This window comes from Pipistrellus hanaki, assembly GCF_964339955.1.
Source record: "Pipistrellus hanaki genome assembly, chromosome: 2".
NCBI classification, from domain to species: domain Eukaryota; kingdom Metazoa; phylum Chordata; class Mammalia; order Chiroptera; family Vespertilionidae; genus Pipistrellus; species Pipistrellus hanaki.
Window position 1 is genome coordinate 175,261,331 of NC_140504.1, and position 25,173 is coordinate 175,286,503.

Consider the following 25,173-nt stretch of genomic DNA (forward strand, 5'->3'; position numbering starts at 1 on the left):
TCCCTTCTTTATCACATACTTGCTTCAAACTTTTAGACTGGCAACCAATACCAATGAGGTGATTACAGAAAAGTGGCAGGGAAATGATGTCTTTATAGCTCGGCCAGCATGGCTCAATGGGTGAGCCTATGAACCAGGAGGTCATGGTTCAATCCCCAGTCAGGGCACATGCCTAAGTTATGGACTGGATCCCCAGTGTGGGGCTTGTAGCAGGCAGCCAATTAATGATTCTCTGACATCAATGATGTTTCTACCTCTCTCTCCCTCTTCATTCCTCTCTAAAATCAATAAAAATATATTTAAAAAGAAAAGAAAATGTCTTTATAATCTATATCAAGTGGCAAAGAGCAATAATGTTGCTTATTCAAATCAATTTATTAGACTTAAAAAGTAGGCAATAGTTAGGCTTTGGGAATTGTTTTACTTATGCTCCTGTTACCTAGTTGAAAGGTGGATAAATATACATGATCATCAAACCCTGACTACTGCTCTATCGTATAAGTAAATGGAATATGAAAAACTTTAATGTTTATCTTCACTAGATAATAAAGTCACAAAGGACAAGAACCACATCTGTTTTTCATCACTGTAGACCAGAACTCAGTATACTGAGTAGCACATAGCAAGTATTCTGTCATTACTTGCTTTTGATGCTTAGCACTATTATTAAAGGATATACTAACTTTTAAGTTTGTGTTTCACCCCGACCCTAATATTTGAGACAGTTTTTTAGATATACATCTTATTAGCGAGAAATAAGCCCAAGTAGATTTGATTTGAAATTCTCAATGCTTCATTTAAACTCTAAAAGGAGGAAAGCAACATGTTGACCAAACTGTAGAAATTTAAAAAGGAAAATGCTTACTGAACATTTTAGAAGGGTAAGTCACAATGATATACTAGTCTTGAATTTTGTTTTTTTTTCTTTTTTTAAAAAAATATATTTTATTGATTTTTTAGAGAGGAAGAGAGAGGGATAGAGAGTTAGAAACATTGATGAGAGAGAATCATCGATCAGCTGCCTCTTGCACCCCCCCCCACTGCGGATGTGCCCGCAACCAAGGTACATGCCCTTGACCAGAATCAAACCTGGGACCTTTCAGTCTACAGGCTGACGCTCTATCCATTGAGCCAAACCGGTTTTAGCTAGTCTTGAATTTTGGTTGATGGCAAATAGGTATGTCAAAGTTCAGAACTTTATTGAAATTATAGCCTATTCTGATACTCAGCTAACATCCTAGAATAAGAGGGAATTTTCCCCTGTAAAGTTATAAGCTAGAAAGATAATGGGCTAGATAACCTTCATAATCCTTCCCCTAAACAAAAGATTCTATGATTTCATGAACACACTGGAGACCCAGTGCACAAATTTGTGCACAGGTGGGGTCTGGTTGGCTTGCCCCAATTGGGGTGGGAGTGAGGTGGGGCTGAGTAGGGGTGGGGCCAGCCAGGGGAAGGGGCCACAGGCAGTTGGTGGGCCAACCCCACCCCCTGGTCAAACTCACAGTCAAGAGGGCAATATGCATATTAGCCTTTTATTATATAGGATGGCCAGTCATATTTTCCCCAGGGACTCAAAGACAATGTGTTACAAATTCAAATAATTTTAAAAATATATATTTTATTGATTTTTCACAGAGAGGAAGGGAGAGGGATAGTCAGAAACACTGATGAGAGAGAATCACTGACCAGCTGCCTTCTGCACACCCCTCACCGGGAATGTGCCCGCAACCAATGTACATGCCCTTGACCAGAATTGAACCTGGGACTCTTCAGTCCGCAGGCTGACGCTCTATCCACTGAGCCAAACCGGTTTCGGCCAAATAATTTTTGATATATGTATATTTCAATCATATATCCTTTAAATTCCCAACAATAAACCAAGTTAAAATTAATAGCCAAATGAATACAAAATATTTTATATAAAATGATCTGTTGGTTGCAACAGATCAAACCCATATACATACTATAAATCCCAAAAGACATACATATTGCTTCAATATAACAGAAATTCACTGTAAATTATACTTCCAATCTACAAAGCTCATCATAGGCTCTCTGAATCTAGCACTAGGCTAGCAAGTGCTCTGGAAACCTTTTCCTTCAATGGGCTGTACATAGACAGGAAAAATGGAGAAAAGCTGCTGTACATGAAACACTTAAAACAATATTCAGTATAGAAAGGAAATAAACAAAATTGTATATCTCTGCCACCAAAAGCTAGTCTAAGGGTAGTGCTACACTGTTCCATTTGATCCAAATTGAGGTAGCTTTCTACTACCCCAAATTTTATAGACATGAATATTGATCTGAGGCAAAGTTTAAGGTCAAAAGAGTGTTGGAATGAGCATTTAAAGTGAAATCTCCTAATTTCAAATCTACTTTCTACTGCATATGTTCTCCATTTCTTAAGATAATAAAACATGAGACTGACCAAATGTAATGTCTTATCCACATTTACTGTTAAAACTTTGAGACAATGTGCTCTAGATTTTCTTTTACCAAGTTCTTTAAACAGTGAAAGTAAGATTTCACTATGCAGGTAAAAGCCAAGTAAGGATAGTGAGCATAACAATTAATGTAACAAACAACCTCAGTTCAAATTAGTGGAATGGTTTCCCATTGGGATGGGTGCTTATCCTCCAGGAGTAAATAACAACCCACCAGGGGACAGGATATAACATTAATCTTTTTATTTAAATGAGTTTTCAAAAATCTCATCCCTTTAGAATGCACAAGGTGACTTAGAAAATAGTCCTTGCCCTAACTGCTTTGGGTCAGTGGATAGTGTCAGCCTGCTGACTAAAGGGTCTCAGGTTCGATTCCGACCAAGGGCACATGCCTGGGTTGCAGGCTTGATCCCCAGTAGGGGGTGTGCAGGAGGCAGCTGATTAATGATTCTCTCTCATCATTGATGTTTCCATCTCTCTCTCCTTCTCCCTTCCTCTTTGAATCAATCAATATTTTTTTAAAAAGAAAATAATCCTTAGTGAGAGTTTTTCAATGAAATTATATAATACTAGTGACCTGGTGCACGGATTTGTGCATACTGAAAGGAAATTAACTAGAATAAATATTTTAATATTGCTATTCGCCCTTTCTATATAATAGAAGAGTCAACCAAATTCACAATCGACAATAATAGATCAAAGCACACATGTGTGATTGGCACCAGCAAGAGCTTTATATGTATCACACATGTATGAGTCAACTTAAGCTATTATGGACACAGAATAAATTTGCTTAATTAGACCTGCTTTATAATTTAGCTAGACTTTTTCCAGCTCAGTGTAGCACCCTAACTTGTCTTTCAGGTAACTGTCAGCAACACAGCAGTAAATATCAACACAAAGCAGATTATTATTGTAGATCATGCAGGGAGAACAAAGGGTAAAACATTTAACTGCAGCAGTGTTTGACTATATTCTGTGCAGTGAGGAAACCTGAAGTCATTTTCAAGGTTCACCGTTTCTTACTTCTTTTCAGTCGGATCAAGTTTCTAAGCTTTCTAAATCTCTGTTTTCCGGCTAACGAAAAAAAACTAGGATTCCACTGAGTCTCCTATTTACTTACTCTGGGACTTCTGTGAGGATCAAATGAGATAAGGCATGGGAAAATGCTTCACAGACATTTGTTTAAAATGTAAAATGTTTCCACTTGTGTTCTTGGGCTGAAGATACTGCAGGGAGGCTAGTTGCTAGGGAAAGGAAGCTGGGTGTTGCTCTGTGACGTCATTACCCAGAGCGCACAGCAACCATTTCTGGGCTGGAGGCTAGATTTTGTGTCATGGGGTCTTGGCAGCATTGGCTGCGATTTGGTGTCATTCCGGGGTGGTGGTGGGACCTGTGTCCCACTTGGTTTCTCGGCGCCAGATCCATGGTGCCATTTATTTTTAAACTAGAGGCCCAGTGCACAGATTCATGCACATTGAAAGGAAATTAATTAGAAGGTAGCTGACGGGGCAGGACTGGGTGAGGCAGGCCAGATACACCTTGGAACCAAACTCCTGAGGCCCCTGGCTGGCTGGCTGCACCTGGGCGGCTCAGGGGCTTGCAGGGCATCTGCAGAGTGAGCAGGGTTCCTCCAGCACGTGGGGTTGCTAGGCCTGGCCTATATAGATCGGGCCCGACAGTCTGACTCTCTATCCCTCTCCCTTCCTTTCTGTAAAAATCAATAAAACATTTTTTTAAAAAATAACAGGACAAATGGGTTTTTCAGATTTGTCTTTTTTTTTCTTTTTTCTTTTTTTTCTTGTAAGATGGTCCCTTTTTCTCCTCCCTTCAGAATGTTGCCATTTTATTCAATGCATTCCCCAAGCCTCCTTCTCTTAGCTCAAATCTTGTATGGAGCAGAGTTCAAGTTGCCTAAGGCCACACCACAAGACCAGTAAGAGGCGGTGGCTTAAGGAAGGGGTTCCTCTAAATCAGCTGCCAAGAAGGCCAGTCCCACTGCCTTTCCCCTCTGCTGGGAGCACCCACCACCTCAGGCCTTGGAAAGCTACATCTCCCAAACTACACACTCCCATTCCATCACAACAAAGCCTTCTCAGAGCACAAAGAACAGCACTACCAGGCCAGCGGCTTCTCGCCAAATGTGCCTCCCACAACCCTGAGCCAGGATGCCTCAGACCCCCTGGTCCTCCTGGGCACATGAGCGCTCTGGTTTGGAAGTAGGTGAGTCAGACAAAGGGAGGCTGAACCCAAGGCAATTTTCAAAAGCCCAGGAGAGTCCAGACTGCTGGTAAGCTGACCCTGCCCACTCACACCCAAGTCCTATAACACCACAGCCAGGCTGGCCACTTGAAGGGTTGCAAGTTTTAATGCTCCCTGCAAGTCAGTGTTCTCTGCATCCAGAAAGCTGGCAACGCTGTCCCTCCTGAATTAGACACACACACCCTGGGATTTCTGTTTCCTGTGCGCGCGGGGCCGGAGGGTGGGGGGGGTGGGCACGGGCACGGGATGGCATAATGGACCATGAAGGAGTAGGGTGTGGCAATTCACGGAGGGAACAGGTAAGAGCCAGTTAAGGTCACCTCTCTGCCCAGGACAGAGCTGGGTTTAGGGGCAACCAGTCAAGAGGCCCCTAACAGCCCAACCTCTTGGCAAAAGGAAGAAACTTGTCCACAGGCACTCCAGTGTCAGGTGCTACCATTTGCTCTGAGGACCATTTTAAAAGCCAGAATGGTGATCATTAAATAAAAGAATTAACAGTATTTTGTTTTCTTCCAAGTCTCTGGGAAAATTAAATTCAGGTTTTCAACAGATCCGCTAACATTTACAGTCGCCTGTGGCGAAGCAGGGTGTGTGTGGGGGCTGGGGGGGAAGACTGGCGCTAAAAGTGGAAATCGTGAGGAAGGTGCAGAGGTGCTACGGGGAGGGGACAATCTGGGGATGCGGGTCCCTGATGCCATTTTCCATTTTGGGGGCTGTGCCTTACCTGTGAATGAAGTTTCCATGGCAACGGGCGGGATTCAAGCCCACTTCCCGGATGCCACTACCCCCTCTTCCCCTGTTGCCACACGCCCAGCCTCTGGCCCGGCTGGACTCCTCTGCTTGTGGCACCAGGTCTCTCCCCTTTTCACTTCACTGCTTTGTCCTCCCCTTCTTCCAGGTCCCCAAACCACTGGGACCTGGGGCCAGCCAGCAGCAGCAGCAGCTCTTCTGGGGAATCAGGTAGGTGGCACAGCCATGACTGGCGGTCCCCAGGCACAGCGATGGCAGCTGAGGGGATGGAGGTGCAGTGGCTGGTCTGGCTGGCACCCCCTGCTGCTGCCCCCCTGCCCCCCTGCCCCCCAGGACTTGGGGCTTGGGAGGCTGCAGTGTACACTGCCACTGCAACTCTGGCCAAACTGCCCGCCGTGTTCTTCACTTCAGCTTCCCCTCTTATTGGGGGCTGATTGGGTTGGGCCGGCAGGGGTGAGGGTGTGTGTGTGGGAAGGGGGCGATCGGGGCCTGGATCAGGCAGGTTGGCTGCCGCAGTGCGCATCATAGCCACTGGTTGTTCTACCTTAACAGTCACTGGGCTTTTATATACATAGAAGATGGCTAGTGCAGTGCGCATCATGGCAGCTCCTACATTGAGTGTCTGCCCCTTGGTGGTCAGTGTGTGTCATAGCTACCAGTCAGATGGTCAGACGGACACTTGGCCCTTTATATATATAGATTGAAGGAGAGTGGCAATTTGAGGCCCCAAATAACAAACTAATTTGGCCAGAGGTCATACATCCAATCAGAGGCACTTTATTTGAAAACATAAAAATAACAATATAAGAAAAAGTTAGCTAATGGAAAGCACTATTTCCAGTTATTCAGCTATAATTTCTCTAATAGCACAAATAAGATATATATGCCAATTAAAGTTTGTTGGAAATCAGTACACTGAAAAATTTCTCACAACAATCAATCACTAAATTATATCATACATTCCAATGGCTTCAGCTTAGGCTGCAACTAAATGTTATGTTCTGCTTATTGACAACCTCAAAGCAGTACAGAATCTCAAGATTACATGGTCATACTTGACAATTAGACACAATCAAATTTTAATGACCTTTAACTATTAACATTTTTTAAAGTAAAAACATCTAAAAAAAAAAAAAAAAAAACCCTCAGGAAAAAATTTAAATATCTAATACACATGGAAAAAATACACAAATTCTGTTAAAATACAAAAGTTAATATAGTTATATAAAGATTTTTTAAACTAAAAGATTGGCAAATTTTACAAGTTTGATAAGACCAGAGATATAGTCCAGCTGGAGATGAGTTTAATTGGCAAAGATACAGTGAAACAGGGACTCTCAAACACTATTGGTGGAAGTACATTTTCAACTTTTTAGGCCAGTATCCATCAACATTTAAAATAAACAATCTTTTAACCCAGTAAATTTTTGTTGTTAATCCTCACCCAAGGATAATTTTTCCAATTTATTATTATTATTATTATTATTATTAGAGAGAGTAAAAGGGGGAAAGACAAAGAACATAATGTGCGGCTGGGGATGAAGCTTGCAAGCAAGGTATGTGCCCTTGAATGGAATTGAATGCAAGACCTTTCAGTCCATGGACCAACACCCTTAACCACTTAGGCAAACCAGTTAGGGCTAATCCAGTAAATTTCATTTCAGAAATGTATATTATCAATATAAATAACCAATGCTTAATGTTTAAGAATGTTCACTGAAACATTATTTGTGATAACCAAATAGAAAAAATTTACATACTAAACATGTACTGGTCTAGAAAAATTATCCTAAATATATTAAATTTATAAGTAAATTACAGAAGAGCATATATTTAACCCTTTGCACTCCGAACCATTCTGGACATTGGCTACCAGCTACTCGACACTACTTTGCGGCGGAAAAGTGCGTTGAAATAACTCAATTCCCCGTAATCACTAATAAACTGCAATGTCCCCTGAGAGGGGACAGCGGAGTGTAAAGGGTTAAGCTTTAAGAATACACAGAGACTGTTAACTCTTCTGGGGAGTGACAAAGGAATTGAGGATAGCAGGGAACTTTTACTTTTCCCTTAAATCTTTATATTTTGCCTTGAACATCACTTTTATAGTTAAAAATTATTTTTAAAATTTAGAGTGTTGAAGGTTTTACTACCTCAGAATTGTTTTAAAATATATTTCTATTGATTTCAGAGAAGAAGAGAGAGGTAGAGAGAGATAGAAACATCAATGATGAGAGAAAATAATCGATATGCTGTCTCCTGCATGACCCACACTGGGGATCAAATCCACAACCTAGGCATGTGCCCTGACCAGGAATTGAGCCGTGACCTCCTGGTCATGGGTCCACGCTCAACCACTGAGCCTCACTGGCTGTGCTACCAACAGAATTTGAAATCAATGCAGAAAGGGAAGATAGTGGCGTAGGTAAATACCTAAACTGCTGCCGGGCACAACAATTTCAAAACTACAACTAAAAGACAAAATGTCTATCACCCAGAGGCATGGGTGGGATGGCTGAGTGGAAGTTCTACAACTAGACAGAAAGAGAAAAGAGCATTCAGTGCACAAACGCTGAAAAGCTGAGGTACGGGGGCGCACGCGATCCGGGCTGACGGAGGATCCTGGCTGGCAGAGGGCATTGCTATCTTCCACCAGAAGGGAGACAAGATCCCGATTTCTCCGAAATGCAATTTCTGGGGAGACATGCAGGACCCAAACTCCTTCGGGGAGAAGCTAGATTGTCTGCTATTGGGTTGGAAAATGAGGGTGGCTTGCTTGCAGAGCTGCACGGAGGAATAATTGTTTGCTGCGCTGGGGCACAAGATGTGGGGACATGGTCGGAGGTGCAGGACTGCTGCCCGCCATTGCTGTTTGCCACGCCCTAGCCTAGTGACACCCTGAGATCCTGCCCCACACAATCTACAAACACACACAAGCTCCAAGCAGTGGCTTTTGCATATGAATGGCCTTCACTATCACGCTGCCGCTTAACCTCGCAAACTTGCAAACTGGTTCAGACAGCTCCATAATCTACAAATCCCAAGCAGGGAGGAGAGGACTGTAGTTCTCATGTAGCTCCTGCAGGGTGGCATCACACAGTAGCTGACCCCATTGGAGATCCAGAAGCCAGTGCACCTACTGGTCAGTGTGAGACACCAGATTTCAACTCCTCACATCCATAAGTGATACATTCAAGAGCAGACTCAGTGAGCACCAAAGCCCCACTGAAACAAGGCCTGCACCATAAGCATGTCTCCAATGCAGCAGTTCTTCCATTATAAACACAGCGGGTCCCCACAGCCAATTGGCCTGGAGGACAATTCCCCCCAGTGTACCAACAGCAATCAAGGCTTAACTACACCAAGACTTTGCACTCTGCTCACAAAGGGATGTACCAAGATCATCCACCTCAGGTGATTGGGGAGGCTGAGCTACTGGCCCCTATAAGTCACCTACCACACAAAGCCTCTCCATCAACACAGGGAAGCAGCCAAAATGCAGACACACAGAAACATGTCACAAATGAAAAAAAATGGAGGAAAGCAAACTATGGGATGACATAGAGTTCAAAACCACATTTATAAGGTTACTCAAGAATCTTCTAAAAACCGCTGAGAAACTTGAAGAGACCTTCAAGGACCTTAATGAGAATACAAAAAAAAAAAAAAAAAAAGGAAAAGGACCAGTCAGAAATTAAGCATACACAAAGAATATACAGAAACTCAACTGTAGATCAACGTACCCCAAGAGTCAAACCAAAGATCTAAAATATGAGGAAACAAAAAACACCCAACTAGAAAAACAAAAAGAAAAAAGGTTCAAAAAATATGAAGATAATGTAAGGAGCCTCTGGGACAACTTTAAGCGTACCAACATACAAATTTTTGAAGTGCCAGAAGAAAGAGAGCAAAATATTGAAAACCTATTTGAAGAAATAATGACAGAAAACTTTCCCTACCTGGTGAAAGAAATAGACTTACAAATTCAGGAAGCACACAGAACCCCAAATAAGAGGAATCCAAAGAGGACCACACCAAGACACATCATAATTAAAATGCCAAGGGCAAAAGACAAAGAGAGAATCTTGAAAGCAGCAAGAGAAAAACAGTTAGTTACCTACAAGGGAGTACCCATACGAATGTCAGCTGATTTCTCAACAGAAACTATGCAGGCCAGAAAGAGATGTCAAGAAATATTCAAAGTGTCCAAAACCGGTTTTGCTCAGTGGCTAGAGCGTCGGCCTGTGGACTGAAAGGTCCTAGGTTCGATTCCGGTCAAAGGCATGTACCTTGGTTGCAAGCACATCCCCAGTAGGGGGTGTGCAAGTGGCAGCTGATCGATGATTCTCTTTCATCAATGTTTCTAACTCTCTATCTCTCCCTTCCTCTCTGTACAAAATCAATAAAATATATTAAAAAAAAAAAAAAAAAAAAAAAAGAATTGAAGGTCAGATAAAGAGCTTCACAGACAAGAAAAAGCTAAAGGAGTTCATCACTACCAAACCAGGATTACATGAAATGCTGAAGGGTATTATTTAAGAAGAGGAAGAAGAAGAGAAAGGTAAAGATAAAAATTATGAACAAAAAGACATCAAATACATACCTACCAACAAGTGAATCTAAAAATCAAGTGTATAAAAAGTCTGAAGAACAGAATGGACTGGTGAATATAATGCCATTAGGGACATAGAAAGGGAGTGGACTGACAATTCTCAGGAGGAAAAGGGTCTGAGGAGTGTGGGAAGAGATTGGACAAAAATCTTACACCTATAGATGAAGACAGTGGCCAGGGGGTAAGGGCATAGGGTGGGGGAGAAGAGGAACACCTGTAATAATCTGAACAATAAAGATTAAAAAAAAAAAAAAAAAAGAGCCGAAACTGGTTTGGTTCAGTGCATAGAGCATCCGCCTGCGGACTGAAAGATCCCAGGTTCAATTCCGGTCAAGGGGATGTATCTTAGTCGAGAGCACATCCCCAATAGGGGTTTTGCAGGAGGCAGCTGATCAGTGTTTCTCTCTCATTGATGTTTCTAACTCTCTATCCCTCTCTCTTCTTCTCTGTAAAAAAATCAATAAAATATATTTTAAAAAGAAAAAGAAATCAATGCAGTTGTCAATGGAATACTATGGAATTATTATTTTATTGTAGTAACTATGTATTTTACACGGAAAGATAGGTATTATACAATTAATGAAATAAGTAAGTTTTAGCATGTAAGCTTGACACTTTTTCTGTATGTGCATATCATACAGAAAAATTCTTTAAGTATATATCCCAAAATGTTAACCTAGAAAAACATGGTAATCAAGTATAGAGTATGTATGACAAGTTTTCATCTTTTATTTTCTCTTATTTTACATTGTTCTAATTTTTTTCAATTAGAATGTATTCCTGAATTTCTTGGGCAATTAAAATTTTATACACATACACACACACATATGCATACTCACTCTCTATATATGTATTTTCCCAAAAGTCAGATAACTAACTACACCAAGCTATTAACCTGTTAACCGAGCAGGACCTATAAATACGTCAAACGTAAACAATATCGGGAACGGGTAGGATGTATGAATATGTCCTTGAAATATATGTTGCGCCCCGAGAGGGATGGTATATATTTTTTGTAATCGTTTTTTAAAAAATATTTTATTGATTTTTTACAGAGAGGAAGGAAAGGGGAGGGATAGAGAGTTAGAAATATCGATGAGATGAGAGAGAAACATCGATCAGCTGCCTCTTGCACACCCCCCACTGGGGATGTGCCGGCAACCAAGGTACATGCCCTTGACCGGAATCGAACCCGAGACCTTTAGGTCCGAAGGCCGACGCTCTATCCACTGAGCCAAACCGGTTTCGGCTATTTTTTGTAATCTTCATCATTGTTTGTAGAATTTATAATTTTTTAATTCGACATGTCCATTTCTTTTGGTTGGTATTCTTTTCTATTTTTTTTTTGTAATTTTGTATTTTCCTCTGTGCTTTATATATATAAATAAACAAATATATATATATATATATATATATATATATATATATAAATATATATTTCATTTATTTTCATTAAGTATAAATTTAAAAAAATAATATGAAATTACGTCCTCTGGGCGTGAAAGAGTACGTGCCCGTTACAGGTTGCATCATTAAAAAGGGGACTCCCCGGTTAACAGGTTAAGAATGAGATTACATGGTCTTTTCATTTTCTGCTTTATTCACTTAAACATCTTATCTTAAGCTTCTGAATGAGCATACATTAATTGGAGTCACAAAAAAATATAGTTTTATTATTTTAAGGTACTTTATATATTTTAAAACACACATATGAAAAAAGCAAATTAAAGATAATGAAAACAGCCGAAACTGGTTTGGCTCAGCGGTAGAGCGTCGGCCTGCGGACTGAAAGGTCCCAGGTTCGATTCCGGTCAAGGGCATGTACCTGGGTTGCGGGCACATTCCTGGTAGGGGGTGTGCAAGAGGCAGCTGGTCGATGTTTCTCATCGACTTTTCTAGCTATCTCTCTCCCTTCCTCTCTGTAAAAAATCAATAAAATATATTTTAAAAAATAAATAAAAATAAAGATAATGAAAACACCAATAGAAATATTACTGTTTTATACATTCATATACCATAAAAATGCAATTCCCAACCTAAACCATTAATTCTAGTAATAGTGGTTGAGAGTTGACCTATGAACCAAGAGGTCACAATTTGATTCCAGGTCAGGGCACATGCCTGGGTTGTGGGCTTCATCAGCCAATCAATGATTCTCTGCCATCATGATGTTTCTTTCTCTCTCTCCCTCTCCTTTCCTCTCTGAAGTCAATAAAACATTTTTTAAAAACACCATACATTATTGTTCTGGTTAATGCCACACACTGAGGTTATTTCCTTGGAAGCAAAAATACTATGAACTCAAGTATCAGCACAATAAATTACTAGACACTTGCGCCGCCCCCCCACTCCAAAAAAAAAAAGGTACTCAAAAAAACACATTAGAGAAATCAGACATAACACAAAAGTGATGATAGGCAAATACATCACTAGCTCCCAGTCTAGTTAGGAAGCAGAAATATTAGTAAACTTGAATAAACCTGAAATCAAGATATGTCTGAAATATAATTCATTCTCAACTTACAAAAATTATAATACATTTATGAAACTTTTTTTACATAGGACAAAACAAGACACCATATTGGAAACCTTGAACAAGATGGTATAAAAAAAAATACAATAACTTTCATTGCTGATATAAAGTTTGTATATTGATACAAACTATTATGTGAAAAATTGGAGGGACTATTTAAGTTACTGAACATCTTTTATGTGCTAAGCACTCAGGCAGGTGTTATTTTCATTTTACAGGTAAAAAACTGAGGCCCATAGAAATTAAGTAACTTTCCCAGGGTCATACAGCTGTGGCAGTTTTCAAACTCCAGACTCTTGCTATTTTTCCTATATCAGTATTTCCTAAACATATATATTGTACATAACTAGAGGCCCGGTGCATGAAATTTGTGCAGGGGGCGGGGGGTGGTGGGGAGAAGGGGGTCCCCTCAACCCAGCCTGCACTCCCTCCAATCTGGAATCCCTCTATAATCTGGGACTGCTGGCTTCTAGCTGCTCACTTACCTGCCTGCCTGATTGCTCCTAACTGCTCACTTGCCTGCCTGTCTGATCACACCCACCTGCCCCCCTTGCCAGCCTGATGACTTCTATCCCCTCTCCCCTATTCCCTGCTGGCCTGGTCGCCCCCAATTGACCCCCTCTGCTGGCCTGGTCGCCCTTAACTGCATCCCCCGCTGGCCTGGTCACCCTTAATGTCCACCCCCGCCAACCTAGTTGCCCCTAACTGCCTCCCCTGCTGGCCTGGTTGCCCCATGCAGCCTGCTGTTCAGTCGTTTGTTCAAGGTTTCCAATATGGTGTCAATTATATACAAAATAAATGCTTAAATCTTGCTAAGCAATCCTAGTAGAAAATATCATTACTCTAAATATTTGTAAAATATAAGTAACCATGAAAAGTTCTTAGAAAACATAAAAAAAGAGATTTTATTCAGATAGTCAAGATATAAAGAACAGTAAGACTTTATCCCGGCTGGGAAGCAGCATAAATTGGTTGGAAAAAAAAGAGAAAAGTCCCTGTTTCTTGATAAAGACGGGTAAGACTTGCTTGTTACCCGCAAGAAGTCTAGTCAGAAATTTAAGGAAGGGAGGAGATAAAAGATCAATAAATATTGAGTACCCATTAAGTGCCAGGGATTATTCTAGGCACTGGGTAAACAAAAAAGACAACAGCCTCACATGCTTACATTCCAGACGGAAGACAAATAGACATACCAGATAGCAATCAATGACCTATAGAAGTTAAAAAAAAAAAAAAAGGAAAGAAAAGCATGAAACAGTATAAGGAGCTAGAAAAAAATGGGGAAGTGTTATTTCAAATAAGATAGTCAAGCCTCTGGGAGATATACCAGGTACCTAGAACTGAATTAAAACAAAGCACATTTCAAGTTTACCAATGCCTTTACAATCTTGAAATGGTTTCTATTTAGATTTTTTTATTTACATTGTTCAGAAAAGCATGATCAACTGGTAGACACAGAAATCACTAGAGGGTCACAGTATATAGCAAGAGACTGGATGGTACCACAGTAAGTAACATCACCAAAGTTCCCACTGCTTCACAAATAAAATTTAAAATATGTTTTGGTCATGTGCACTACAAAGCTAACTTTTGCTATTATTAACTACCTGTTATCTAATTTCTATTTAGATATCTCCCAAGGGAAGGCAGCACAAGAAGAAAAGCTAACACATTAAAAATCATTTAAACCCTAACCAGTTTGGCTCAGTGGATAAAGCGTTGGTCTGCAGACTGAAGGGTCCTAGGTTCGATTCCAGTCAAGGTCACGTACCTTGGTTGCAGGCACATCCCCAGTAGGGAGTGTGCAGGAGGCAAATGATCGATGTTTCTGACTCTCTAACCCTCTCCCTTCCTCTTTGTAAAGAAAAAATCAATAAAAAACAAAAAAAAACACAAAATTATATATATATATATATATATATATATATATATATATATATATATATATATATATATATATATATATAAATAATTTAAGCCCTAGCTGGTTTGGCTCAATGGATAGAGCACTGGCCTACAGACAAAAGAGTCCTTGGGTCAATTCTGGTCAAGGGTACATACTTTGGTTGCAGGCTCCTCCCAGGCCAGGGCACTGGATCAGGTGTGTGCAGGAGGCAACCAATTGATGTGTTTCTCTCACATCGGTGTTTCTCTCTTTCCTTCTCCCTAAAAATCAATGGAAAAATATCCTCGGGTGAGGATTAAAAAAAAAAAAAGCAAAACACACACACACACACACACACACACACACACAAAATCATTTAAAACAAATGAAAAAAATCACTTAAAATAAATGAAATACCCATTAAGGGTCTTCATGGCCACCAACCTGAAGGAATTAGGAAGACTAATCCTCCCCATCTCAATATTTCCAAGCTATTCCAATTGTTAGTTGCTAATTCTTCCTCAATACTACAATGTATCCCAATGTGTCCCTCCATCAACACTACTCTTCCTTCCACATGTGTAAATATGTACATATTTATAGAAATGTAGGCTAAGTTGACGAGCAATGTCTCCAAGTAATAACCTCAATCTCCTATCTTGTTCCTTATATATATAATACTTTCTTATGGTAAAGTTGCTTTTTAACATATTAAGTTTTACATTACTGTAGGTGTTCCTTTTGAAGTATTTACCTCTTATTTACATTAGAGGCCTTGTGCACAAAATTCATGCATGGGGAGGGTCCCCAGGCCTGGCTGGCGATCAGGGCCCATCGGGGCATTCTGGCTGCCAGCCAGGGCCTCCCTTCCCTTGCTACCAGCTGCTGGTTGGGGCCTCCCTTCCCTGGCTGTCAGCCAGGGCCTTCCTTCACTCCATGAAACCCCCTGGTGGTCAGCACACATTGTAGCAAGCAACTGAATTCCCGGTCTCCCAGTCGAACTCTTGAGGGAACACTTTGCATATTAGCCTTTTATATAAATAGAAAGCCCCTACAATATAACTCATTTAACAAATTTGTTTCGTATCCCAGCACTACAGTAATTGCTAGTTACAAAGTATACAAAAAAGACTAAACAAGAACCACACTTTTATTGGCTTACTGGTAAATACAAGAGACACAGAAACAAATATTCTGGCACCAAACTTACGTATGAGATAGTATTGGAGTACACTGAGGGAAAGAACCACCTCATTCAGTTAGCTGAAATCAAAACACAGTTCTGAAAGACTATTAATATTTCAGCCAGGTCTTAAAGAATACATAGGCAGATGGGGAAGGGAAAACCCTGGAGTTAACAGGCTGACTGAGCTGGAGTGGGAGCTCGGGAGGGGAAGAAGGGCCCAGAATTCTAAATGCCTTTGTATACCAGGCTGCTGAGTCTGAATTTTATCTTGCCTTTGGGGCAAGAAACCACTGAAGAATGTCATGGAGTAAAGTGACTAACAAGATTATATTTAAAATTTAGAAAGAGCACCAAAATGGTTTGTAGATAAAGCCAGTCAGAAGGCAAGGAAGCCCAGCCAAGTGGCTCAATTGGAGCATTTGAGTACTGTCTTATATACCAAGAGATATTTCTCTCCCTCCCTCCTCCCCCCTAAAAAAATCAATGAAAATATATTCTCCAATGAAGGTTTTTTTTGTTTGTTTTTTTTAAAAAAGGCAATGGAGGTTAGTGACAAGAATATTATAAAGCCGAAACCGGTTTGGCTCAGTGGTAGAGCATCGGTCTGCGGACTGAAAGGTCCCAGGTTTGATTCCGGTCAAGGACATGTACCTGGGTTGTGGGCACATCCCCAGTCGGGGGTGTGCAAGAGGCAGCTGGTCGATGTTTCTCTCTCATCGACGTTTCTAGCTCTCTCTCCCTCTCCCTTCCTCTCTGTAAAAAATCAATAAAATATATATATTTTTAAAAAGAATATTATAAAGCCTGAGCTAAAACAATGACAAGAAAAACAAGTTAAAACTATAAGTATAACTCTAACCGGTTTGGCTCAGTAGATAGAGTGTCAGCCTGTAGACTTAAGGGTCCCAGGTCAAGGGAATGTACCTTGGTTTCGAGCACATCCCCAGTAGGGGAAGTGCAGGAGGCAGCTGATTGATGTTTCTCTCTCATCGATATTTCTAATTCTCTATCCCTCTCCCTTCCTCTCTATAAAATAAATACATACATACATACACATACATACACACACACACACACACACACACACACACACACACACACATATATATATATATATATATATATATATATATATATATATATATATATATTTTAAACTATAAGTATAGAGCCTGGCAGATGTGACTCAGTGGTTGAGAGTGGAGAGGCAGCCAACTGATAATTCTCTCTCATCACTGATGTTTCTATCTCACCCTTCCACTTTGAAATCAATTAGAATACATATATTTTAAAAACCATAGGTATACATTTACACAATGGAATACTATGCAGCTGTAAAAAAGAAGGATCTCTTACCCTTTGAGATAGCATGGATGGACCTGAAGATTATTATTTTTTAAAGTATATTTTATTAATTTTTTACAGAGAGGAAGAGAGGGATAGAGAGTTAGAAACATTGATGAGAGAGAAACATCGACCAGCTGCCTCCTGCATAGCCCCTATGGGGATGTGCCCGCAACCAAGGTACATGCCCTTGACCGGAATTGAACCCGGGACCCTTGAGTCCGCAGGCTGACGCTCTATCCACTGAGCCAAACCGGCTTTGGCTGAAGATTATTTTATTAAACGAAATAAGCTAATCAAAGAAACACAAATATCACATGGCCTCACTTATATGTGGAATCTAATGAATAAAATAAACTGACAAAGAAAATTGGTCCAGAGACATGGAACAGACTGACAAATCTCAGAGGAAAAGTGGAAAGGGGGAGATAAATTAATCAAAAAACTTATATACATTTATGCACCCTACTGACACAGACAATAGTGCGTGGTAAAGGCCGGGTAGGGGTGAAGGCCAGATATTGAGGGTGACGGGGGAATATCTGTAATACTCTCAACAATAAAAATAAATTAAAAAAATAAGTATGTACAAAATCAAAAGAACACAAATAACTAAGAGGAAATGTATTTAGTGAAATCAGAAAACTTCACAGAGGAAGAGATATTTGCATTGAGCCCTAAAGAAAGAATATTTGCCATGCAGAAATATGAGCGGAAAAGAAAGAACAGCTCAACAAGTGGGAAAGACAAGCCCAATGAAGATGGCTTAGTGGTTGAGGATCAAACCTATGATCCAGGAGGTTATGGTTTGATTCCCAGTGGTGGCATATACCCGGGTTTCAGGCTCGACTCCCTAAAAGTGTGTGCAGGAGGCAGCCAATCAATGATTCTCTCTTATTGATATTTCTATCTCTCCTTCACCCTTCTTCTCTAAAATCAATAAAAATATTTTATTTTTTTAAAAAGAGGGGCCGAAACTAGTTTGGCTCAGTGGATAGAGCAGTGGCCTGTGGACTGAAGGGTCCCAGGTTCAATTCTAGTCAAGGGCATTTACCTTGGTTTGTGGGCACATCCCCAGTGAAGGGGGTGCAAGAGGCAGCTGATCGATGTTTCTCTCTCATCAATGTTTCTCTCTCTCTCCCGTTCTCTCTGTAAAAAAAAACCAATAAAATATATATTTTAAATGAGGGAAAGACATATGACCTGAGATTTTGTTAAAACAATTCTATCCTTTTGGGGATCAATCAATTGGTAAATACTTAACAAAAAGCCTAATATGTGTCTTGAATCGCAAGGAATCATATGAAAATTAAGATCATCTTTCCCAAAATAATGCACTTGGAAATTCACAGGCAAAATTTTAGTCAAAGAAGCAACTGAGACCACACTTTGGTAATCCATGGACTACAAATACCCTTGAATAAAGTAAGAGTAGGATTAGAGTGAGGGGACTGGCTAGGTAAGAGTTGAAAAGTAAACTGTGGGCAAGGTTGTGAAGGCTTTTTATTCCAAGGCTAAGAAATCTTAAAAACTCAAGACAATTCTGAGGGCATTGGTTTTGGTTTTGTTGTTTTTTTAAAAATATATTTTATTGATTTTTCACAGAGAGGAAGGGAGAGGGATAGAGAGCTAGAAACATCGATGAAAGAGATACATCTACCAGCTGCCTCCTGCACAACCCCCGCATGCCCTTGACCGGAATCGAACCCGAGACCCTTCAGTCTGCAGGCCCACACTCTGTCCACTGAGCAAAGGGGCCTCAGTGTGCATTGGTTTTTTAAATAGAGACTTCTTATTTAGTCCACACAACAATGAATTTACATAAAGGACAGTAAGTACTATTATTATTCCATTTGCAAATTAGAAAACTAAGGTTTTAAAAAAATACATGCCCAAGGTCACAAAACTAGTTTACTTAAATGGTGAAGTATGCCTAACTTAAACCCTTTGTATTCAATCCCTATTCTAGGAAAACTGAAATACATATGTGTAGTACTCATTTATTTTAACCATTTAAAAATTTACAAAATAGCCCTGGCCGAGTGGCTCAGTTCATTAGAGCATCATCCTGTACACCAGAAGGTTGTGGGTCCAATTCATAGTTGGGGTGCATAAGGCAATGTCTTTCTCTCTCTCTCTCTCTCCCCTTCCTTCTAAAATCAATGAAAAACATAACCTCGGATGATGATTTAAAAAAAGAAAATTTTACAAAATCACTTTGTGTGGAACCTAAAAGTGTCTCATGTAAGCAAGGTTTACTCATTAAACTACTTTCTTTACCTGATATTCTCAAAGTATCTCAAAGAATGATTATTCACCTACTAACTTTGCGCTTGTTAATGAAGATCACTTTAAAAGTCCTCAAAATTTGTTACATATAGAACAACCAGTTGTAAAACTTCAGGAATTTTGGTTCTCAAAATATAGCAAAAACTTAAGATGCTATCATCAATTTTTCAGAAAAACAAAAGGAAGACTGTTTTCTGGAGTTTATCTTAACCCACACTGTCTGGCAGAATATTTTCAGAAAAGGAACCGAGGAAAAGGAAAAACAAAACAAAACACATTCCATAGTCATTGAATATAAATGTTAACTACAAGTTAATCTAGGTAATTATTACTTCTGCAATTTTATTATCATCTTCACAAACTCCTAACAAATGAAAACATGCCCAGAATGAGACAAGCTTTCTCTATCCTTTCATATGTTAGTTTATTTATTGACTTGGCGCAATTCCAAAAATAAAGCCATTTCTTTTAAGTGCTGCAAAAGATGGAGAGAATATGGTCCCAATGTGTTGCAGGAGGAATCGCCCTGGCACAACCTAAGTCTCTAGGACATTTCTAAACTAAACACCTGATGAAAATACATTTATGGCAATTAGGCATCCCAGACAGCACAGGTCAGGCCTTTATAACAATGTAATGCTACTACCTATCTTTATATGTTATGTTCTCCTAGTGGGCAGGTTCCCATCTCAAGTACTTAGTGCAATGTCAGGAATACCCACAACCAGGGTTCCTTAACAGGATGAATAAATATCATTTTACCTTTCAAGTGTGAAACCAAGACCCCTTAAACTAAATATGTTGGTGAAATTTTTCCTACTTCATAAAATTAAATTTTTTCCCCCCTCGGGCCCTGGCTGGTGTGTCTCAGTTTGTTGGAGCATCAACCCATGCACCAAAAGGTGGCTGGTTTGATTCCCAGTAAGGACACATAGCCAGAATGCTGGTTCAATTCCTGGTCAGGAGGAGTGTGGGAGGCAAAAGATCGATGTTTCTCTCTCACACAGATGTCTCCATCTCTCTCTCTCTAATTAATTATTTTAAAAAGTTTTTAAAAAAATTTTTCCCCTGTACCTGGTGAGCAAAAACACACTAAGTTGACTTCTTTATCTGGGGTACTGGGAAAAATGTGACAAAAATATTGTGATAAATATTATAAAGAGTTGTATATAAACTTTCTACTTTTACTGTGTGTATAAAGCATTACCAGGAGATAAAGGTCAGAAAGCAAAAATACAATTTCAGTCATAGTTTTACCCAAGGTTATCAGCTAATAAATGGTAGAGTGAAAATTAAGATCCAACTACCAACCAATTCCACCTGCTTTCTACTACAACATACCATCACAGGAAGACCTTTTCTTCATTTATTTGTCCAAAAAATGTTTTGGGAAAAACTTTAGACCAAAAAAGAAAAAAGAAAAAAATCACAGAAGAGCCCTGGTTGGGTAGCTCCATTGTTTACAACATCATCCCCACATGACAATGTTGTGGGTTCAATCCCAGGTCGGGGCACATACGAGAATCAACCAATGGATGCATAAATAAGTGAAACAACAATGTTTTTCACTACTGATCTCTCTTCCCCTCTCCCCTTTCCTTTTTAAAATCAACATTTAAAACTCATATAATACAAATACTTTCTTTTTTAAATTAATTCTGTGCCCTCACATCTTTAATTTATGACCAAGACTCAACACATTAAAAGATTCATTTAAAATAAAATCTAAGCTGCAAACACTAGCATAAAAAATATATATGCATAATAGCCTCTGTTAAGCTTCAATTTGATTGGTTACATCCATTCTTATTATCTTTCTAGAAAGATAAGTCAAGCTTAGATGTCGTACGCCAAACCCATCCTACCCTCCTCTTCACTACTACTTTTCCATTTAGCTCTTTCTCCCAAAACATTCTGTGTTCCTGGAATGCTAAACACACACACACACACACACACACACACACACACACAAAACACTCACAGTTTTTCATCTTTTCAGCATAGGGCCTTTTCTGATCACCCTATCCAAAGTGGCCTTTCCCAGTTACTTCCTTCTAAGACATATTGTACTCTAGAGTTAATCTTTTCATTTATTTTTACTAGTTAATTGTCGGTCCCATTAGAATGTCCCATGAGGACTCTTGCCTCAGCACTGTCTCTATACCTCCTTTCCCATCATTACCAAAACTGCATTGGAAATTCTGTTATTTATACCACCTCCTTCCAACTATAAGCTCATCAAGTAAGTGCAAGTGCTGTCTTAGTAATGTTTCCTTGGCACATCATAAAGTACCTGGCACTATCCTATGGAGTCAGTAAAATTAGAACAGGTGTGTGCAGTAAGTACAAATGATCATTTACTAGTGAGGAAGCAAAGAACAGTTACAGCTTAACACTTCACAGTGCAAGGAAATGATACAGGTTGTGGAATAAAAACTGGAGTGATACAATGTATGGAAAAGATTAGGACAAAATTCCATTCAGAGATGAGGCGCTTCTGGCTCAGCAGACAAGAGGGGGGGAAAGTAACCAAGCAAGCCAACTTTTTATTCTCCTCCGGATCAGTAGAGCAAATTGTTCCCCAAAATTATAAGTTTGGAGCACTGCAATTTATTCAACAAAGTCAACTATTCATTAAGAGTCCAAATGCCAACATAGTATGATTTATTTTACATGCTCTATATACTGGATAAGGAGCAAAGGGGTAGCTCGGAAACCTGATATAACAGAAGTAAAAAGGATAATGAATGGCATGGCTTTAAATTTATAAGGTGCTCAACAACATTGAGAAAAACCTCGGTGATCATGGAGACTAAACTAAACATAAGAATAAATACTAATCATGGGTTAAAACCAGTATGGCACAGAGAAATGGTCATACAACTGCCAAAGAAGATCACACTCCACATCCTTCCTGACTTTCTTCTACTTAAGAGATCCCAATAACCACTACCAGGCTCACCAAGCCGCATTTATGGTAGCAAAATCCTCAAAGGCCACATACAGAAGAGTCGAAAGAACGCCTTAAATGTTTTTTGTTCGTGTGTGTGTTTTCCAAAAGCGCAACAACAACAAAAAAAACACACCCCTCCCCCTAACCTAGACGCCTTTCAAAGAACTGTCACACCTTTTAGGGACCCCGAAGACCTTGACTCTAAAGATAAGTCTCTGGCCCCAACACAAATCTCCGGGTTATTCCGAAACCAAAACAAAACAGGTTTCCCAGTTTGGAGATCTGCACTCCACTCCAAAAAGGGACCTCCTGGCAGAAATGAGCAATCAATCCATCAGAGAGGGCAATGGCGCTCCAACCACCCAGCCGGGCACAGGCAACGGCGACAGGGCACGGCCCCTCCAGGGAACCGCCGGCGCCCTCCGAGCTCTAGGTCTGACCAGCGCGACCCGCCCCGGCGGCAGCTCCAGTCTGGCAGAGCGGAGGGGGGCCCGTGGTCAAGCTTCCGAGCTGGGCCTTCCCGGCCCGGGGGCGCGGCGAAACGGAGAGCGCGCGCCGTCCAGTCCGGCCCCGGATACGGCAATGGACCCGGGGCCTCTTCCCCGGCCTCCCCACCCCGCCGCCGCCCGCGGCCAACCAGTCAGCCCTTCACCTGGCAGAAGCTCCGACAGTAGTTCAAAGATGAGACCTCCGACACCTCTTGCTCCCTCAGCTCTGTCTCCAGCTGCCATAGACACGGCCGCAGTCCAGGGGCTCCCGGCGCCGGGGATGTGGGGCGCTGACTCCGAGCCAAGGATTCACTCTCGCCTCGGTCTCCCGCTCCGGCCCCCGCCGGAGCCTCACCACCAGCCCCGGCGGCGGCAGCGGCGGCGGCGTCTCCCTTTCCATCCGCCATCTTCCCACGGCCCAGCAGCGCGTAGGCAACCGAGCCACGTGACTTAGCCTGGCCACGCCCCCGGCAGACCGCGCGCGGTGACGCGCAACCTGGCGACGCCGGCGCGGCCGGATGCCGTCACCGCAGGAAGGATGCTCCTCTCTGCGGCCTCCGACGGCTGTCTAGCCCACGGCCTGACCCCTGGCCATAGAGGCGCCTGCCCGAATCAATTCTTCCGAAGCCTTGACAGTCATGGGTTAACTAGTCGACACACCTGTAGACATAATCGGAAATAGGAGAAGGATGACATTTGAGCTGCGATCGGAAGAAGAGCCTTAGAAGGAAAATAAGAAAAGGTTGTGAGGCCTAAATGAAGACTAGTTCTGTGGGAACGTGATTTATAACAGAGAGGTCATTATAAGCCAGTAGGGAAAATAAGAACTCTTACATACATGGCGCTGAGACTTTTTTTCCAAAAGGGAGAAAAAATAAAATCAATGATTCTCTTCATTGATGTTTCTATCTATCCCTCTTCCTTCCTCTCTGGAATCAATTTTAAAAATTTTTTAAAAGAACATTGCAAAGGACATAATATACTATTTATTATTCCATACTATAATTTTCAAAATATGTCTTTATTTATTTTAGAGTGAGGAAGGGAGAGGGGCAGAGAGACAGAAACATTGATAAGATAGAAAAATCGATCAGCAGCCCCCTCCACATCCCACATCAGGATCCAGCCAATAACCCAGGCATGTGCCTTTGACCAGGAATCCAACTGGTGACCTCCTGGTTCATGGGGTTGACTCTCAATCACTAAGCCAAACCAGCTGGCTTCCATGCAAAACAAATGCTTAAGTAGTAAAAAAATAAATAAATAAATAAAAATAAATAAATAAAACAAGGGGATGCATAGAAATGGCATATATTACTTTTAAATGGCAGTGCCCTGGGGAAGGAGGGAGGGAGGTGTAAGAAGCATTCACTACACCTGTATTCCTTTTTTTTTTTTTTTTTTTTTTTTTTTAATCAGAAGCAAATATTCAATAATCATACCAGAAGCATTAAGCACTTATTAAGTTCTGGGCACTTTCCCAGGTAATAGAGATTCAGAGTCACATGGATTTTAATAGACAAATGTGGCTTAATAGTAATGTGTTAGATGTGGGTAGTAGGTACATGTTTTTTGTAATATCATTCTCTGTACTTTTAAAAAATACAAATAATTGTTCTAGCCGGCTTGGCTCAGTAAATAGAGCGTTGGCCTGAGGACTGAAGGGTCCTGAGTTCGATTCTGTCAAGGGCACATTCCCTGGTTTCAGGCTTGATCCCCCAGTAGGGGGTGTGCAGGAGGCAGCCAATCAGTGATTCTCATCATTGATGTTTCTATCTCTCTCTCTCCCTCTCCCTTCCTCTCTGAAATCAATAAAAATATTTTTTTAGAAAATACCAATAGTTTTTGCAAAAACAAATAACACATTGTGTTGAAACCGGTTTGGCTCAGTGGATAGAGCATCGGTCTGTGGACTGAAAGGTCTCAGGTTCAATTCAGGTCAAGGGCATGTACCTAGGTTACAGGCACATTCCCGTTGGGGGGTGTGCAGGAGGCAGCTGGTCAATGTTTCTCTCTCTTCGATGTTTCTAGCTCTCTATTTTTCTCCCTTCCATTCTGTAAAAAAAATCAATAAAATAAAATAAAAATACTTTGCAACTCAAATTCTTTTAAAAAATAATAATAACACATTGCAGAGGATCACAAGAATTCTTGCTTCAAATTACACAGTTTTATAAAGCATCATACTTTAAAAAGATATTAGCTTGTAAGAACATGTAATAAATAATTTCAAAATGCAATGGGTATTTAATTTTAAAGTGTGCCTTTAACATTTATGTAAAACGTTTTTTGTACAAGTTAAATAGAAACTTGTCTGGCCACTGGGTAGAGCTAGCAATAAAGCTATCTGGTCGTAATTTGTTAAGTTCTTTTTTTTTCTCTCTCTCTTTTTTTGAAGGAAAGATGAGCAGTGTGTCTGGA

At 40.6% G+C, this 25,173-nt stretch overlaps 1 protein-coding gene across 1 annotated transcript in view; it reads right to left on the reverse strand.

Annotated features, from left to right (window-relative positions):
- The window catches only part of RLF (RLF zinc finger), a 61,950-nt gene extending 38,766 nt beyond the window's left edge, over nucleotides 1–23,184 (reverse strand). Inside the window, exon 1 of the mRNA XM_084874475.1 lies at nucleotides 22,917–23,184. Within this exon, the coding sequence (XP_084730601.1) occupies nucleotides 22,917–23,159 (243 nt within the window). The 5' untranslated portion in view covers nucleotides 23,160–23,184. The remainder of the gene's footprint in view (nucleotides 1–22,916) is intronic.
- Nucleotides 23,185–25,173: the final 1,989 nt, after the last annotated feature.